Raw genomic sequence first — 20,589 nt, 5'->3', positions numbered from 1 at the left:
ACGACAGAAAATATTATAAATTGGGGATTTTTGTTGTTCCCCCCCCACACACACACACACACACACACTTTTGTGGTAATACAAACATTGCAATGTAATTTAACAGAAAGAATAAAGTGAAATGTAGATTAGATTTTTATATTTTCATGGACCTTTGTATTCGCAATCCGACCGGAACTTTCGGTCTACAGCAGGCAGTACTACTTTTACCACTTTCTATCAATTTACCCGATGCACAACAATGTCAACAGTAACAGGAAGAAATAGAAGTTAATGTTAAATCACAGTTGTCAAACAGCTTGTAAGTATGCCTTTTACAGTCATGTAGACCTAAAAAGCCAATGGGAGCATTGAGTACTTTAAAATTCAACAAATTTGTGACAATGTCTGTGTTCTGTAAAACTTTTTGTCATTGACCACAAATCCCTCTCTTGGGTAGAGGGACTTAATGCTCCTGCCTTGTAACATTAAGCTTGTTAAAAACAACAACATCTGTCTGTCTATAAAATCTATCGATTTCAAACTTTTACAGGCCAGTGTAGCCGTGAAATTGGTCGTTACTGGATTCAATGCGTCTATGAAGCGAACATTGATGCAAGTTTGATGTAAAAGATTTATAAACACACACAACAGATAGATAAAGCTAAGACATATATGTGGTTAAAGGTTTGACTTGTAGGACTTTGTTCACTGGAAATCATGATGACTTGTGTGGGTACATCTTCACTAGCCAAGGGTTTTGGGTCCACTCCACTTAGGATCTCAAGCGCAATCGTAACTACTCGGCTATTTCCGTAACCGCAAGTGAACCTCGTACATGTATGTGGATCAACGCCATCAGAGTCTATTGCCATGTGTACACAAATGCAACTATGACATCACAGTTGTACGTTACAATATGAAACATAAGCTTTCAAATACATCTAAGATATGTTTATTTATTAGAGTGAATAAGACGTTAATGATTACAAAACCAAACTACGGTGAAAATCTAAATTACACATTATACAGGGATTCAGTTCAGGCCTTTTAACCTCATCCACAGGCACACTTCTGGTGAAGAAATGTATCAATTTGATTCTCAATTCTTGTGCTGATTCACGTCCAAGTCTTCTTGCTGGTTACGGAAAAGGACAAACGCGTGATCATATTGCCTCAAACGGAGTGGACCCAAAACCCTTGGCTAGCGAAGATGGTGTGGGTGGGAAATCATGATGGCTCATGTGGGTGGGAAATCATGATTGCTCGAGTGGCTGTGGGTGGAAATTGGGGTTACCACCAAGTAATGACTGTGGAACCCTCCCATATGTCACCAGAACATGGTGGTTTATTTGATTCTATCCAATTTATTGAGGATGATTTAAAATAGATACAATTATTTAGTACTCTCTTTATCATTTACATGAGTTACTATTTAAAACAGTAATTTCAAAACTAGAATTTTATGTAATAGATTGTTATTTACCAATTTAGAGTAAATTCACACTCCTCTCTCCATTAATTTATCTCTGTGAATATGAATGGGATGGAATGGCTTACAGTTCCTTTCTGAAATATGAATAATGAAAAATTAATCATGTAATAATTCATTCTGTAACATATTTGTAAGGACATAATATTAGATAACATATGCTATTTCACTATTTTATGAAGATTGAAGTTTGATTCAGTGAATGTGGGTGTCCTCTCTGTAAATCACCTTTAGATGTTCGGCCTTGGGTGTCTGTAAATTGCACTGCCTTCCTCTAAATTTAGTGTAACAGGCTAGAAATAAATTCTATGAAGGTGGGTATCAAGGGAAATAACTATGCCCTTTTTGTTTTAATACGGCAAAACCGAGGTAGGGGGTTAAACTGTTCAGGGAGGCAAACAAAAATTTTTTATTTAAATTCTGTGTACTTAACCCATTGAGATCATGGCAATATGAAGTACTCAAACCAACCTTGAGATTTAAGCAAATATCATGGCTGAGAAGACAATTATACTTAAGTTTGTTTTGAATCTTGTATACATCGAATCATTTCTTAGATAAATAATTTTGATATGTGTGTGATTTTCATGTATTGAGCACACTGCTGATATGACTATATTTACACAATCATCGTGAGACCAAAAAGTATTTGACCTGAACTTAGACCTGAATAAACTTTCTGTGGTTAAGGTAGCTCCTTCCTGTTGTGACTTATCAATATTAATGGTTGAAAGTGGAAAAACTGTATTAATTTCCATTCAATATAGTTTGATTTAATTTATAACCAAAGAAAGTGTGTATGTAGCCACCTTTTTTAAGATGTCAGGCATACAAAAACAGAAGTATAGGTCAACATCAGAAAATGACACATGTATGTTGGTAAATCAGAATAATAAAAATAGATAAAAACTTATTAAATTGGCAAATTTTTAATATCAACAGTTTACAAAAACTGCTAATTCATAAACATGTAAAAATTAATTGTGGATATTAGGAAAATCATTGTATAATAGACATACAGTAGAGAAGATACCAGCATATTTGGAGTTATTGCCCTTGACAACATTTTTCTTTCATAGATACATGTAATTATCATTGGAAAATGTAAACTTTTGCACTACCAGTGCTTTACTAGTTTTTTTAAAATATTTTATTCAGTGAATAAAATTCTTCTGAAAGATTTATTTCTATCTGCACAAAGTTTAATTTTATAGTATAAAAAAAAATAGCAAAAACCTACATGTATGATATTACAATTGAAGATCAATCTAGTTCCTTAAATTTCTTTTTTAAATCCAGACAGCTGTCAACTAGGACATAAAGCCTTTTTAATTCTAACCATGATTAAAATGCTGCACTACATTAAAAAAATGAAGAAAAATTAATCTGACAGAGAAAGAAAAGCAAAAACAATTTTGACCTCCAGTCAAATTTTGTAGAAAAAATTCCACAGTGAATTGTTTACTTATTTACAATAATTTTTCAGCAATTGTTTCTTTATGAACAAAAATATTCTAATTTCAAGATTGCAAGATGTATGAATTTTAATGTGTCGGTGGTGATTTTTATGAACATGCACTGTAAAGTTGTTTTAGTCATTTTGTGAAAAATCAGCAAATATGACTTTGGCAAATAATGAAATAATGCCCCTGTAAGAATTGGCATGATAAGCAATTTGATATTGTAGGTGTGACAATACTCTGTTGATACAGTGTGAAGCTTGATGTAATAATATACATGCCCCAAACTTTCAGTATGAGCAGAGCATCTGTAAAAATGTTGGCCATCTTTATGTTTTTTGAGACATCTAGTATAAAAGTATTATTTTAGTGTACTTATTATAGCATAGTGATAATAATAATGATGTATTTTGCCTTTCTAAGTGAAGGAGAAAGTGTGAAATCATGCCGAGATCCAACAGAAGTCGTAGTAGTGGGAGAGAGTCGCACAGAAGTAGAACTCGGAGTCGACATCGATCCTCCTCACGTAGAATCAGTCGACAGAAACTGAAAGAGAAAAACTTCTGGTCTGCGCTCTGCAGCATGGTATCCATAGTGATCATGTGTACATCCCTCGCAGAACCTCGATGGATTTCGTTACATGGTGGAGGCTGTCGATTGAGAAATTGTGTTCCTCTTGATCACTTAGGAGCTTATCAGTTTTTCTATTCGGGTCATTTTTTGGGGACATATGACTTAAACTGTCCAAATGGCAATGCTGTGACCCATATACTGTACCAGTATGGAGGTGATGCGTCCAGCAGTAAGCAATGATCATTTCTTATTTTATTATGAGTTTTATTGTGAACTGTTCTTCTGTGTCATAAATGCATTAAGATTTGGCAATTTTCAACTTCTCAAAATACTGCTAGGCCAAATTTTATCCAAATTAATAGCATGGACTGAGCAATATTTAGGGGAACAAAAAGTATTTGAATTTTGTCTTCTGTGAAGAAGAGTAGGCAATACTGATTTTTATATTCAGATGACCTGTTGTGATTTGTAGCTGTCATGAATTTTAAAAGATCCAACTTCTCAAATTCAACTGTAGTGATATGATAGTGAAAATCTGTATTTGCAATATGTATCGTGTGAACGGTCAACAGGGTGTGCTTACTCTTCATAAGCACCTGATCCCACCTCTGGTGTTTTCGGGGGTCTGTGTTTGCCCTACTCTCAATTTTGTATTCTTATAGGGTTTAAGATACTGATCCCTGTTCATTGTCTTCACTTTTTCAAGTAAACAACAAACAATTAAGAATACACATGTAAGAAAAAGGACCAGCCAGAAAGCAATGAAGTTTAGGAATCATTAATTAAGAATCTACTGTGTGTTATGGTTAATGAAACAGAGTGAATTAATTACACTGTATTTTCAGCAATGGACAACTGTGTTACCCATAAAGCAGTGAGTCTGATGAAAACCATCATTGCCTTTAGTTTTCTGGCTTTGCTGTGTACGCTGTGTGCCTTTATTCTCGACCTTGTGGGTCCCACTCAGCGTTCACTGAGAATCCTCCACAGAAATGCCATACTAAGTGTCATTGCAGGTAAATTTTGGTCATTGTATGAAAAGGTGTATAAATATCTATTAAGTACTATGACAGAGTTTGAATATTAAATCAATGATTAGAAACAGTATTCTATTAACCAATTAGAAGCACATTATGGATATAAATACATGACTTTGTTCTATTTCAGTGATTCTGTGTGTGATTATGATACATGATTTTGTTCTATTTCAGTGTGATTATGATACATGATTTTGTTCTATTTCAGTGATTCTGTGTGTGATTATGATACATAACTTTGTTCTATTTCAGTGATTCTGTGTGTGATTATGATACATGACTTTGTTCTATTTCAGTGATTCTGTGTGTGATTATGATACATGATTTTGTTCTATTTCAGTGATTCTGTGTGTGATTATGATACATGATTTTGTTCTATTTCAGTGTGATTATGATACATGATTTTGTTCTATTTCAGTGATTCTGTGTGTGATTATGATACACGACTTTGTTCTATTTCAGTGATTCTGTGTGTGATTATGATACATGATTTTGTTCTATTTCAGTGATTCTGTGTGTGATTATGATACATGATTTTGTTCTATTTCAGTGTGATTATGATACATGATTTTGTTCTATTTCAGTGATTCTGTGTGTGATTATGATACACGACTTTGTTCTATTTCAGTGATTCTGTGTGTGATTATGATACATGATTTTGTTCTATTTCAGTGATTCTGTGTGTGATTATAATACATGACTTTGTTCTATTTCAGTGATTCTGTGTGTGATTATGATACATGACTGTGTTCTATTTCAGTGATTCTGTGTGTGATTATGATACATGATTTTGTTCTATTTCAGTGATTCTGTGTGTGATTATAATACATGATTTTGTTCTATTTCAGTGATTCTGTGTGTGATTATGATACATGACTGTGTTCTATTTCAGTGATTCTGTGTGTGATTATAATACATGATTTTGTTCTATTTCAGTGATTCTGTGTGTGATTATGATACATGATTTTGTTCTATTTCAGTGATTCTGTGTGTGATTATGATACATGATTTTGTTCTATTTCAGTGATTCTGTGTGTGATTATAATACATGATTTTGTTCTATTTCAGTGTGATTATAATACATGACTTTGTTCTATTTCAGTGTGATTATAATACATGACTTTGTTCTATTTCAGTGATTCTGTGTGTGATTATGATACATGACTTTGTTCTATTTCAGTGATTCTGTGTGTGATTATGATACATGATTTTGTTCTATTTCAGTGATTCTGTGTGTGATTATAATACATGACTTTGTTCTATTTCAGTGTGATTATGATACATGACTTTGTTCTATTTCAGTGATTCTGTGTGTGATTATGATACATGATTTTGTTCTATTTCAGTGATTCTGTGTGTGGTTATGATACATGACTTTGTTCTATTTCAGTGATTCTGTGTGTGATTATGATACATGACTTTGTTCTATATCAGTGATTCTGTGTGTGATTATGATACATGACTTTGTTCTATTTCAGTGATTCTGTGTGTGATTATGATACATGACTTTGTTCTATTTCAGTGATTCTGTGTGTGATTATGATACATGATTTTGTTCTATTTCAGTGATTCTGTGTGTGATTATGATACATGACTTTGTTCTATTTCAGTGATTCTGTGTGTGATTATGATACATGATTTTGTTCTATTTCAGTGATTCTGTGTGTGATTATGATACATGACTTTGTTCTATTTCAGTGATTCTGTGTGTGATTATGATACATGACTTTGTTCTATTTCAGTGATTCTGTGTGTGATTATGATACATGATTTTGTTCTATTTCAGTGATTCTATGTGTGATTATAATACACGACTTTGTTCTATTTCAGTGATTCTGTGTGTGATTATGATACATGACTTTGTTCTATTTCAGTGTGATTATAATACACGACTTTGTTCTATTTCAGTGATTCTGTGTGTGATTATGATACATGATTTTGTTCTATTTCAGTGATTCTGTGTGTGATTATGATACATGATTTTGTTCTATTTCAGTGATTCTGTGTGTGATTATGATACATGACTTTGTTCTATTTCAGTGATTCTGTGTGTGATTATAATACATGATTTTGTTCTATTTCAGTGATTCTGTGTGTGATTATGATACATAACTTTGTTCTATTTCAGTGATTCTGTGTGTGATTATGATACATGACTTTGTTCTATTTCAGTGATTCTGTGTGTGATTATAATACATGACTTTGTTCTATTTCAGTGATTCTGTGTGTGATTATAATACATGATTTTGTTCTATTTCAGTGTGATTATGATACATAACTTTGTTCTATTTCAGTGATTCTGTGTGTGATTATGATACATGACTTTGTTCTATTTCAGTGATTCTGTGTGTGATTATAATACATGACTTTGTTCTATTTCAGTGATTCTGTGTGTGATTATGATACACGACTTTGTTCTATTTCAGTGATTCTGTGTGTGATTATAATACATGACTGTGTTCTATTTCAGTGATTCTGTGTGTGATTATGATACATGATTTTGTTCTATTTCAGTGATTCTGTGTGTGATTATGATACATGATTTTGTTCTATTTCAGTGTGATTATAATACATGATTTTGTTCTATTTCAGTGATTCTGTGTGTGATTATGATACATGACTTTGTTCTATTTCAGTGATTCTGTGTGTGATTATGATACATGACTTTGTTCTATTTCAGTGATTCTGTGTGTGATTATGATACATGACTTTGTTCTATTTCAGTGATTCTGTGTGTGATTATGATACATGATTTTGTTCTATTTCAGTGATTCTGTGTGTGATTATGATACACGACTGTGTTCTATTTCAGTGATTCTGTGTGTGATTATGATACATGACTTTGTTCTATTTCAGTGTGATTATGATACATGATTTTGTTCTATTTCAGTGATTCTGTGTGTGATTATGATACACGACTTTGTTCTATTTCAGTGATTCTGTGTGTGATTATGATACATGACTTTGTTCTATTTCAGTGATTCTGTGTGTGATTATAATACATGACTTTGTTCTATTTCAGTGTGATTATAATACACGACTTTGTTCTATTTCAGTGATTCTGTGTGTGATTATAATACATGACTTTGTTCTATTTCAGTGTGATTATAATACATGACTTTGTTCTATTTCAGTGATTCTGTGTGTGATTATAATACATGATTTTGTTCTATTTCAGTGATTCTGTGTGTGATTATGATACATGACTTTGTTCTATTTCAGTGATTCTGTGTGTGATTATGATACATGATTTTGTTCTATTTCAGTGATTCTGTGTGTGATTATGATACACGACTTTGTTCTATTTCAGTGATTCTGTGTGTGATTATAATACATGACTTTGTTCTATTTCAGTGATTCTGTGTGTGATTATGATACATGATTTTGTTCTATTTCAGTGATTCTGTGTGTGATTATGATACATGATTTTGTTCTATTTCAGTGATTCTGTGTGTGATTATAATACACGACTTTGTTCTATTTCAGTGATTCTGTGTGTGATTATGATACATGACTTTGTTCTATTTCAGTGATTCTGTGTGTGATTATGATACATGATTTTGTTCTATTTCAGTGATTCTGTGTGTGATTATGATACATGACTTTGTTCTATTTCAGTGATTCTGTGTGTGATTATAATACATGACTTTGTTCTATTTCAGTGTGATTATAATACACGACTTTGTTCTATTTCAGTGATTCTGTGTGTGATTATGATACATGATTTTGTTCTATTTCAGTGATTCTGTGTGTGATTATGATACACGACTTTGTTCTATTTCAGTGATTCTGTGTGTGATTATAATACATGACTTTGTTCTATTTCAGTGATTCTGTGTGTGATTATGATACATGATTTTGTTCTATTTCAGTGATTCTGTGTGTGATTATGATACATAACTTTGTTCTATTTCAGTGATTCTGTGTGTGATTATGATACATGACTGTGTTCTATTTCAGTGATTCTGTGTGTGATTATGATACATGATTTTGTTCTATTTCAGTGATTCTGTGTGTGATTATAATACATGACTTTGTTCTATTTCAGTGATTCTGTGTGTGATTATGATACATGATTTTGTTCTATTTCAGTGATTCTGTGTGTGATTATGATACATGACTTTGTTCTATTTCAGTGATTCTGTGTGTGATTATGATACATGATTTTGTTCTATTTCAGTGATTCTGTGTGTGATTATAATACATAACTTTGTTCTATTTCAGTGTGATTATGATACATGATTTTGTTCTATTTCAGTGTGATTATGATACATGATTTTGTTCTATTTCAGTGATTCTGTGTGTGATTATAATACATAACTTTGTTCTATTTCAGTGATTCTGTGTGTGATTATGATACATGACTTTGTTCTATTTCAGTGATTCTGTGTGTGATTATGATACATGACTTTGTTCTATTTCAGTGATTCTGTGTGTGATTATGATACATGACTTTGTTCTATTTCAGTGATTCTGTGTGTGATTATGATACATAACTTTGTTCTATTTCAGTGATTCTGTGTGTGATTATGATACATGACTTTGTTCTATTTCAGTGATTCTGTGTGTGATTATGATACATGACTTTGTTCTATTTCAGTGATTCTGTGTGTGATTATGATACAGGATTTTGTTCTATTTCAGTGATTCTGTGTGTGATTATGATACATGATTTTGTTCTATTTCAGTGATTCTGTGTGTGATTATAATACATGACTTTGTTCTATTTCAGTGATTCTGTGTGTGATTATGATACATGACTTTGTTCTATTTCAGTGATTCTGTGTGTGATTATAATACATGACTTTGTTCTATTTCAGTGATTCTGTGTGTGATTATAATACATAACTTTGTTCTATTTCAGTGATTCTGTGTGTGATTATGATACATGATTTTGTTCTATTTCAGTGATTCTGTGTGTGATTATGATACATGACTTTGTTCTATTTCAGTGATTCTGTGTGTGATTATGATACATGACTTTGTTCTATTTCAGTGTGATTATGATACATGACTTTGTTCTATTTCAGTGATTCTGTGTGTGATTATGATACATGATTTTGTTCTATTTCAGTGATTCTGTGTGTGATTATGATACATGACTTTGTTCTATTTCAGTGATTCTGTGTGTGATTATGATACATGATTTTGTTCTATTTCAGTGATTCTGTGTGTGATTATGATACATGACTTTGTTCTATTTCAGTGATTCTGTGTGTGATTATGATACATGACTTTGTTCTATTTCAGTGATTCTGTGTGTGATTATGATACATGATTTTGTTCTATTTCAGTGATTCTGTGTGTGATTATGATACATGATTTTGTTCTATTTCAGTGATTCTGTGTGTGATTATAATACATGACTTTGTTCTATTTCAGTGTGATTATAATACACGACTTTGTTCTATTTCAGTGATTCTGTGTGTGATTATGATACATGACTTTGTTCTATTTCAGTGTGATTATAATACATGACTTTGTTCTATTTCAGTGATTCTGTGTGATTATAATACATAACTTTGTTCTATTTCAGTGTGATTATAATACATGATTTTGTTCTATTTCAGTGATTCTGTGTGTGATTATGATACATGACTTTGTTCTATTTCAGTGATTCTGTGTGTGATTATAATACATGACTTTGTTCTATTTCAGTGTGATTATAATACACGACTTTGTTCTATTTCAGTGATTCTGTGTGTGATTATGATACATGACTTTGTTCTATTTCAGTGTGATTATAATACATGACTTTGTTCTATTTCAGTGATTCTGTGTGTGATTATAATACATAACTTTGTTCTATTTCAGTGTGATTATAATACATGATTTTGTTCTATTTCAGTGTGATTATAATACATGATTTTGTTCTATTTCAGTGATTCTGTGTGTGATTATGATACATAACTTTGTTCTATTTCAGTGATTCTGTGTGTGATTATGATACATAACTTTGTTCTATTTCAGTGATTCTGTGTGTGATTATGATACATGATTTTGTTCTATTTCAGTGATTCTGTGTGTGATTATGATACACGACTTTGTTCTATTTCAGTGATTCTGTGTGTGATTATGATACATGATTTTGTTCTATTTCAGTGATTCTGTGTGTGATTATAATACATAACTTTGTTCTATTTCAGTGATTCTGTGTGTGATTATAATACATGATTTTGTTCTATTTCAGTGATTCTGTGTGTGATTATAATACACGACTGTGTTCTATTTCAGTGATTCTGTGTGTGATTATGATACATGACTTTGTTCTATTTCAGTGATTCTGTGTGTGATTATGATACATGACTTTGTTCTATTTCAGTGATTCTGTGTGTGATTATGATACATGATTTTGTTCTATTTCAGTGATTCTGTGTGTGATTATGATACATGACTTTGTTCTATTTCAGTGATTCTGTGTGTGATTATGATACATGATTTTGTTCTATTTCAGTGATTCTGTGTGTGATTATAATACATAACTTTGTTCTATTTCAGTGATTCTGTGTGTGATTATAATACATAACTTTGTTCTATTTCAGTGATTCTGTGTGTGATTATAGACCTGTTTTGTTACTGGCTTGTGTCAGAGGTGCTGTTTCTCCAGAAAATGACAAAACTTCACACAGGGAGTAAAGTGACCGTCACATTTGACATCAGTTTTTACTTAATGGCAGCAGCAGGTGGCATGGGTGTGTTTGCTACAGCATTGAATTGTTTACGACGATACCCAGTGTATGAGGATGACCAGACAAATGCTCTGTTAGAGGAGCAGGTGTATGACTGTGTAACCCCCGAGCCAGAAAGTGGACACATAGACATTCCTCCCCCTCCATATTCCCTCCAGCCAAGCCTGTAGAAAAAACTGCTAAGCTGTGCAAGCTTTAAATTGTTTTTATATTTCTTGCTTTTAATTTTACTACAATTTTCCAAGTTGCTTTAGCCTAGTGATGAGGGAACTAGCTTCACAGCGGCCCTGGAATCGATTCTCAGTCCTGGCATCGTGTCTAACTGAAGACCACATGAGTAGTGACTGTTCCTTTGCCAAGTGCAAAGCATTATAAGTGAAAGTCATGGGTCTTTTGGTTATGACATATAAAACACAGCCCTTTCTGTTCACCACAACAATTTTTCAATACTGTGTCTCAGACTTAATGGTCTAACCTCAAAACACAATTTTGTTTTTATGTTCAGCTACTCTTTATTCTTTACATACAAATACTGCACTTTGCTGATTTCTAGATTTTGTAGTTTTGCTCAGCAAAAATTTGTGCACCATGAATAAAGATAAAACCACAGAATTCATATTGAATCCAGTAATGTGATTTTAATTTCTGTTGATATGCCAAGGACCATATGCTGTTCAACATAAATTATCAATTCTGATGCAACTGTTTTGTAATCCGCATTTTGATTGGCTAATGCAATGGGGTTTCAAGCAGTTAAATGAGTATTAATGAAACAGAAAGGTTTCAACTGGGATTTCATAATAGAATGATGCAAAAAAAAAACCATAATGTCAAGCATAAACATTTTGTGGCATTTACATAGTATGAAAAAGCAACCAACGCTCAATGAAATAAGACCAAGCAAAATGCATAAATTGCATCAGAATAGGGTTAGCTAAGTTCTCATTGTTATTTGCAACCATTAAAGCTGATTTAATGGTTGAAAACATCCACTTTACCGGTTCCGCATTAAAATTCAGTTGGTGACTGTTAAATCGGTATTAACAGTCACAAAACTACTTGTAATTACCATTTTAACTCGTGTGATTTAATTGTCATGATACAGATAGTATGATATAGTTACAGTAAAACAGGGTTATAGTGAACACGCTTATAATGAATTCACTCTTACAGTAGAACAGGGTTATAGTGAACACGCTTATAATGAATTCACTCTTACAGTAAAACAGGGTTATAGTGAACACACTTATAATGAATTCACTCTTAGAGCGAGGTCATTTTCATGCCCTTTAGTTTTAAAATATGAACTTCCTTGATATAAGGGGCAACATCAAAAGATCAATGTCGGATAAAAATCTAAATTCAAACAGTTAGGGGGAGGGGGGGATTAAATCTCCCGCAAGTTTCTGTCACCGGACATTGATTACACTTTAGTGGAAAAAGAGAAGAAAACTTTTGATTTTGCCCCTAATGAATTAGTTTTATAACAAATTAAATGTTCTTCCCCCAGCACTTCACTATAACTGTGTTTTACTGTATTAGATGTAGATTATTGAGAACTTCATTGTATATATAGAGTATCAATGCATTATAATAAATGTTTACAACCCACTATTGCATGACTTTAATTTTATTAAAATGAAAATATTCCATGATCTATAGACTTGATCCAATTCCCAAACGAGGCGTACCTGGACCAAACTTTCTTGAAAGTTACATCTAGGGAATTACTTTGCTAATCTTCCTTGTGATGCTGAATTTGGTCTCAATGATTCCTGCGATCACAATGTTACAGTTTTGGAGTAGGAGTACGTTTTTTGGATTTGGTTACATTTTCTTTCTGATACCAGGTATCCCTCGATGTAGTACATCAAGGGATATAAACTTCTACATTTGCTTCATATTTTGAGTGCATTTCCAATCTAAGTTTGCGACATATCGAAAACTGGGGAGCGGATGGACGATCTCATTTTAATTAGATTGAGTGCATTTTCTACGTGATTGGCCAAGTTAACATTAAGAGCTATGCTGTCTTTTGAAATCGGACAAACAAGTTGATGGTGCAGAGGTTTAAACAGTCTCGTTTATGTAAAGTCAGCATTTCGCAAATTTCATGGTCATTATAACGATCTATTTTGCCAATTCAACCAATCATTTGGTCAAATGCTGTCTGACGTGTTTCCTACCGATTGTTAGACCGTTCTTAGCACACTGATTTTGACTAATACGGATAACTCTGTTTATCTGATCAATATATAGGGCTTATGGCGGGTGTGACCGGTCGACAGGGGATCTTTACTCTTCCTAGACACCTGATTCCACCTCTGGTGTGTCCGACTTGCTTGTAGAAGTTATGAGATTGATCAGTGTTCGTTAATTATCTTTACCTTTCATTTGTCTGTTTTTGTTAAATCTCTATTGATATTCATCGAATGACCGGTTTTTAAAACCTTTGTTTATATCGAGCACAAGGTTGTCCAGGGTTTTTTTTTTTCTGTTACAAGTCCGTTTTGTAATAAAGAAAAATTGTATCCATAAGGTAAGACTGGACAATCTTGTACTGGTGGTGAAATTCATATGAATAAATACGATAAAAACCTGCAAAAACTACATATACATGTATGTTTTCTTTTTACCTGTATTGACCTTGGGTAGTGATTCTGTAGTTTTCTGGCTAAGGATGACCATTTGAAATTTAGTTTTCTACCCTTATCTTTCAATATCCCAGGGGAAACAGACTGAGCACTTACTGAAGATACATCCGTGTTTGATATTCACCAAAAGTATAGTAGATAAATCAATTTTTTCTTTGAAAAGAGGGATGGTAAAAAGGGACCACAAGCTACAGCTAAAGTGGGGAGGTCTTTTAGGGAGGAAAGTCGTTATGATCTTCCCAAGCAAGGCCATATGTTAGTCATAAAGATATCGAGGAATTTCTATATTAAGTGAATTCAGATGCTATAGTCACAATTCCATAGGGCTAGGTTAAGGACCAGTTTTGTTATGGGGATTAAAGAGGGTAGTGATATTTTAAAAGCAGGGCCAACGAATGACTCGGGTGAGTGTTGTAGCCCACGGACCTCTTGTTTTCACTAGACTTGCCTGTGTTCCTGTTGTAGTATACGTCTGTTCTCCTTCATACTTTACAGGGTTCTCTGTTTTATCACAAACAGCAGTCCGCAAACAGACAGTGGGATATAATCATTTTGAGTAAAAATGAAGTTTCTACCTGAAATTCTTAAAAAAATATTACAGGTAAATCTGACGAATCATGAAATCATCAGTAGACTGGCTCTATACATGCATGGTAAACATGAAATCATCAGTAGACTGGCTCTATACATGCATGATAAACATGAAATCATTAGTAGACTAGCTCTATACATGCATGATAAACATGAAATCATCAGTAGACTGGCTATATACATGCATGATAAACATTAAATCATCAGTAGACTGGCTATATACATGTATTATAAACATGAAATCATCAGTAGACTGGATCTATACATGCATGATAAACATGAAATCATCAGTAGACTAGCTCTATACATGCATGATAAACATGAAATCATCAGTAGACTGGCTATATACATGCATGATAAACATGCCTGACAGCAAAGTCTCCTCTTTAATTCCTACACGTATCTTAGCTGCATCAAATACTAGACAAATATTGATTTAAACGGATCCACTGTGTGCATTCGGTGTGTCTACAAATTATGTCGTCCAAATTCAGACAAGTTGCATAATAAAAAATTATCCGCTACATTTCATACTAAGTTTACAAAATAAAAAAGAATCTAAGGTAACCGTAAACCAACATGTGATATAAATGTAATTGTGTAGGATGTGTATTGAAAAATAAATTTTTATTTTACATATTCTTTGACTAAGAATGATTTGATATTAAACTTTGTGTTACCATTATCGGTAGACAATGAACTAAATAATTGTACTTTGAAAATTTGTTTTAGTATAGACATATAACGGATGATTGACTTTTAACCTCTTTGTTCACGGGATAAAACATGCGAAGCACATAAAACACCTTGAAATATTGCTTTATGTTTGTATAACAAGGAAAGTTAGCATTGGCAGCTCTGAATTTGAATGTAGCTGTAATACCACCCCTTTTTGAATGATATTTTGAAGGGAAAAAAATCTTTATCATCGTATTGTCGTCTCACATATATTTTTTCTTCTAATCTACTGACTGAATAAAAACAAGACGTCACCCCCCCCCCCCCACCCCCCCCCCCCCCCCCCACACACACACAAGAAGAAGACAAAGAAGACAACATACCTCCGCAAAACTGACAAATGAGTTACATGAACTTCACGTAATTTTATCATGTTTACTCTCTCTCTCTCTCTCTCTCTCTCTCTGCAAAATTGAAGTGTTAATCTTGAAAGAATATAGAACGATCGTTCTGTGATCCCGGATGTTCCAGTTCTTATTCCACAATATAAAAAGGCATATTATTTTTCAGTATTTCCTCATTTTTCAATTTCACTTCCGTCGTTTACTTACCCAACAATGAATAAAAAACGAAAATCGCTTTCTCGGCAATGTTAATTATGACGCACACCGTCCAATAAGAAAGATAAAATGAATCAGTTTTACGATTTAGTACATAAATTGTACAAACGATTTATAGAAAGTCTTTTCTGCGATTTAAAAAATCGTTTGTACAATTTAGTAAATCGCACAACCGATTAAAAAAATCGTGTTCAGTAAATGGTACAAAAAACGTTTAAAAAGTTGTTTTTACAACGTTAGCCACTCCTTGAAAGCTACACGTACTATTCTAATTCTTTAAAAATTGTATGAATTAAGCATCTTTGGGACAAAGGGGATGTAAATCTCAGGACTTCCGCAACCCCGGGGGACGGGACAAAAACTGGCAAACTAATGTTCCAAAATATCCACAACCACCGTACATTTTATAGAAAAACCCACTATAGCCAATTGTAAATGGCTACCCTAGTGTGCTTGTATATGATCCCCGGGGGTAGATGCATGCTTTGACTTCAGGGCGGGGCCAAAGTTGACATTATATTGTTTATATGTTAAACATTTGAATAGTATCTTTTTTTTATGCTATTGACATTAAATTGAAACTATAGTCTAAACTAAACCAACTAAATGTAACCAGTCTTTGAAAATATGAATATCCGATTTTATCAATGCCATGTTTCTTTGATGTGAAATATGATAATAGTAATAAAAAAAAAGTCATATCTTATTTCATTTGAAAAAACAAAACAGTGGAATTGAATTCTCCAGACTTAAGTGAGAAAACCTAAAACAACGCTAGGTACTAATTTATATACCAATAATACGGACAGAATACACGAGAGAACACAAAGACTACGATATGTAAGAAAGCTTAAGTTCGACACCTAAAACTACAACTTAGTGCCGAATTTACCAGCAAGATACTGAATTGTCACCGTAAGTGCCAGATTGACTATCATTAGTAGGCCTGCCGATTTAACTAGGTGTCAATTTGACCATGTGCCGAGATGACTATGGACCGAATTATCCGAGGGCTGAATTGTCGGGATACCGAACTAGACCACGTCAATATAACTGTATGCAACTTTTACTTTGCTTGTTCAGCTTCAAATGACATTCATTTAGTGTTTTGGAAAAGAGCGAAAAGGAGTTAGGGGGTGCTTAGCAGGATAACAGCTGTCTGGAATTAGAATGTGAGTAACAGTGTTAATTAAGGGATGTTAGCTATTCACTGTACACCATTTGGAAGGTCATGAAATCACAACCGTACCTTAATCTCATGATCTTGGCAAGATTCAGTTTATCTGTGATTGCTAGAGACAAGAGGAAAATCCTGAGATTCAATGTCCATATAATGCCTATAACGTGTAATCGATTACTAAAAGGAACCTAAATAGACATAAGTCACATAGATAAACCTTTAAAATTAAAGTTTTCAGGGGTAGGTACACATTGTCATATGTCAGACACTTTGGCCCATTGACAATTAAACCCAAGGACAAGATAGACCAAAATTTTGAGGCAATTTGGTTCAGTTTGTCAGACGATTTGGTCAAATGTGGAGAAGATTTGGCTCAATATGTGACATATACTTAATTGACCCAGTTGATTCTTAAATTTAAGTTATAATTTTCTGGAGTGAGCTACTTCTTTCTCTCACTCTCTCTCTTTCTCTCTCTCTCCCCCCCCCCCCCCCCCACACTATGTCCTAACACTGTCCTAACACAATTCACTGTTTGACTCAATACAGTTCAGTACAATCTCTTTAAGAGGTTGCCATATGGAAGATCTGTAAAGGATATGTGTGCATACAATTTTAATTTGTGCATAGAATTTCTGGGTTCTGCAAATTCAGTTTAGAATTACATACTTAATATATGTAATGATGAAACACCAATCGGTCCATTGGTCTCAACAGTTATCAGGGTAACTTACAACAAACAGTGGCTTAGGGGTGGTAGTCAGTGACCATGACCTCAGCTAAATGACCCTTGTTTTTGTAATAAGTTTTCAATAAATCTTCTAAATTTGATAAAAAAGAATGAAAGTAAAAAGAAAAGTTTTGAAATTCATGATGATGTGGCAGTCAGATTGGTTCAATCACTGGTGGCCAGATAGCTCAGTTGGTAGAGCACCTGACTGGAGGTTCAGATAGCTCAGTTGGTAGAGCACCTGACTGGAGGTTCAGATAGCTCAGTTGGTAGAGCACCTGACTGGAGGTTCAGATAGCTCAGTTGGTAGAGCACCTGACTGGAGGTTCAGATAGCTCAGTTGGTAGAGCACCTGACTGGAGGTTCAGGGTTTGAATCTAGTCTGTTGCATTTTCTCCCAGCTTCCTGTTGCAATGTATATCATGGTTGATATTAGTCGGGGGTTCAGGGTGAGTCACAAATATAAAGGATCCTGTTATGAGGATGCACTTATTGGAGCCTGTAAAAATGTGTTAATTCTTGAATATCTGGCACAAGAACTGGGTATGTAGGGATATTGAACATGGAGACCTCTGCTTAGATAGTGAATCTCATGTCTCAAGTACCAGGGCTTCAAGCTCAAGGGAAGGATGTAACATTGTGAATATTTTCTCCTATATCCGTGTCAGAACATTTAGCACAGAGCATGGAGCTGGAGCACTGTCAAAGTTGTGAAATTCATAACCCCAGGACTAACAGTGCCAGCCTTAGGGCGAGGCTTATAAACTGTAAAACATCTTTAAATACTAGATTTCTCATGATTATGATCCTAAACCAAGGTCAATGCCATAGGTCACTATTTGAAAATTCAGCTTGACGTTTCTGAATTATTTTTAAAATGCTATTTGAAGCTGTATTATTTATTGATGTGTACAAATGAAGTAATTTTAATAATGATATTATTATAATAACAAATGAATTATTATCTGAGTCACAGTTTAGCAATTGAAAGATATCAAAAGTAGCTCATATTTAGCATACAGGTAGATTCAGAAGAATTTACATATCATTCAATCCTCAGATATATAGTATATTAACAGTACCGTTCTTGTGTGGGTAAGTGTGTGTGAATGTTTATCAAACACTGAGCTTGTAGATACTGTATAGCTTTGTTACCTAGAGAGAAAGAAACCTATTGATTTTGAGGTTAAAGTTCAAGGTCACTACAGAACTTCATAGAAAAAGCTTGTACACCTCATTGCAAGGGGATATGCCCTGCCTTGCAGAACCTTTGTTTACACACAACAATCCAGAGGTCATGGGTTCAATTCTTGATCTCGGCTCCTAGTTAAACCTAAGTTAACATAGATACTAATTAGGGCTGAAACAATTCACCGAAATATTGATACTGTTCAATATAAACGCTTGATTCAATGTTCGATTCATTGCATCAATTTTTGATTTGATACGTTTATTACAAACGGTTAATTAAAATGCATCAGTCTTGACCTGTACTTTAGTATTATCTAACATACCTGCGTGAGGGACAACATAGAGTCCAATAACATTCAGATTGTTGTTTGCCTCAAGTCTGACGAAAACAATAATGAACTTTATCAGTTTAATTAAACTACAGAGTACAGAGCCAACAGGCATCTTACCGTTTGGCAGTTAAGAAACATTTTGCTTTTAAAAGTGTGATTGCGTATGTTGATAATTAATTTTTCTTCAATGTAATTTTTGGTTTCTTCTGTACATTGTATCGTATTGAAAGTATTGAATCGTGGCACAAGTATTGCAATATGTATCATATCGTGAAGGGGGCGTATCGTTTCAGCCCTAATACTGATTGTTAAACCTAAGTTAACATAGATATAGATACTGATTAGGATCGTATCGTGAAGGGGGCGTATCGTTTCAGCCCTAATACTGATTGTTAAACCTAAGTTAACATAAATATAGATACTGAATAGGGCTGTATCGTATCGTGAAGGGGGCGTATCGTTTCAGCTCTAATACTGATTGTTAAACTTAAGTTAACATCTATAGATACTGATTGTCCAAGCACATGACATTATTAATGAATGTCACAGGTCTTTCAGATATGACCTTCAAGCAGAAATCTTGCATCATGATACTCAGTAGATGTGGACTCAATAGAGCACCACACATAGGTCAAAATTTGTGGTACTTCACCTGATGCTAGTTACATCTGAAGATTTAGTGACATACAAACTAACAATCAAATGTAAAAATGTCCTATAAGATTTGTACAGTAGTCTGAGCTATTCTCGACAAAAATGTCCTATAAGATTTGTACAGTAGTCTGAGCTATTCTCGACAAAAATGTCCTATAAGATTTGTACAGTAGTCTGAGCTATTCTCGACAGAGACCAATAGAGAGCTTTGTGGTAGTGATGATGACTACTCTCAGTAAACAATTGTTTTTATTTTTTTCAGTTTTTTTCCATTTGATAATTGTACTATGTCACAAATTTCGAAGATAGACATCGAACACCCAAGGTATGACCAAGGCACATTTATAGGACGGGCAAAACATTTCTTCATCACCACAAACCCCCTGAATGTACTGGCAACAGAAGCACAGCTTGATCATGCGCAGGACATTGTGGAAAAATACAGGTTGGTATGATTGTCATTTGATTTTTGTATTTATTTCACCACCTTCCATCTTCATAAGCTGAGTACCACATCTTTTTCTTAACCCCTTACTTCACTGCCGTTAATTTTACTTAGGAATCTTCCTCTACTTCACTGCCGTTAATTTTACTTAGGAATCTTCCTCTACTTCACTGCCGTTAATTTTACTTAGGAATCTTCCTCTACTTCACTGCTGTTAATTTTACATAGGAATCTTTCTCTCTAGGAGGAGTGCTACACCAGAGAAATTTGATATGGATGAAAAG

The 20,589-nt window shown here is 33.7% G+C and overlaps 2 protein-coding genes across 3 annotated transcripts in view; both read left to right on the top strand.

The window, feature by feature from the left end:
• Positions 1-191: 191 nt before the first annotated feature.
• On the top strand, positions 192-12,844 carry LOC125659537 (transmembrane protein 127-like). Of its 2 annotated transcripts, none has more exons than XM_048891224.2 (4): positions 192-301; positions 3,355-3,733; positions 4,350-4,520; positions 11,084-12,844. In XM_048891224.2, exons 2-4 carry the CDS (start codon positions 3,376-3,378, stop codon positions 11,398-11,400), a joined length of 846 nt encoding a protein of 281 aa, XP_048747181.1. In that variant the 5' UTR covers positions 192-301; positions 3,355-3,375; the 3' UTR covers positions 11,401-12,844. The 2 variants fall into 2 exon arrangements, with proteins under 2 accessions (XP_048747181.1, XP_056005685.1); XM_056149710.1 differs by lacking the exon at positions 192-301 and adding an exon at positions 538-605.
• A 3,937-nt stretch (positions 12,845-16,781) lies between these two features.
• LOC125659536 (sideroflexin-1-like) overlaps positions 16,782-20,589 on the top strand; it is a 20,235-nt gene continuing 16,427 nt past the window's right edge. Inside the window, exons 1-2 of the mRNA XM_048891221.2 lie at positions 16,782-16,945; positions 20,123-20,305. Coding sequence (XP_048747178.1) covers positions 20,148-20,305 — 158 coding nt within the window. The 5' untranslated portion in view covers positions 16,782-16,945; positions 20,123-20,147. The remainder of the gene's footprint in view (positions 16,946-20,122; positions 20,306-20,589) is intronic.

This window comes from Ostrea edulis, chromosome 9 (genome assembly GCF_947568905.1).
Source record: "Ostrea edulis chromosome 9, xbOstEdul1.1, whole genome shotgun sequence".
Lineage (NCBI taxonomy): Eukaryota > Metazoa > Mollusca > Bivalvia > Ostreida > Ostreidae > Ostrea > Ostrea edulis.
The sequence above is the reverse complement of the archived record's forward strand: the minus strand, read 5'-3'. Positions and strand labels throughout refer to the sequence as shown.

What these genes read in the sequence shown, in the direction of transcription:
- LOC125659537 (XM_048891224.2), top strand. Translation starts at nt 3,376, where the DNA reads ATGCCGAGATCCAACAGAAGTCGTAGTAGTGGGAGAGAGTCGCACAGA. An exon ending in TGGAGGTGATGCGTCCAGCA is followed by an intron (nt 3,734 to 4,349) that starts GTAAGCAATGAT and finishes CTGTATTTTCAG; the next exon opens with CAATGGACAACTGTGTTACC. An exon ending in CATACTAAGTGTCATTGCAG is followed by an intron (nt 4,521 to 11,083) that starts GTAAATTTTGGT and finishes GTTCTATTTCAG; the next exon opens with TGATTCTGTGTGTGATTATA.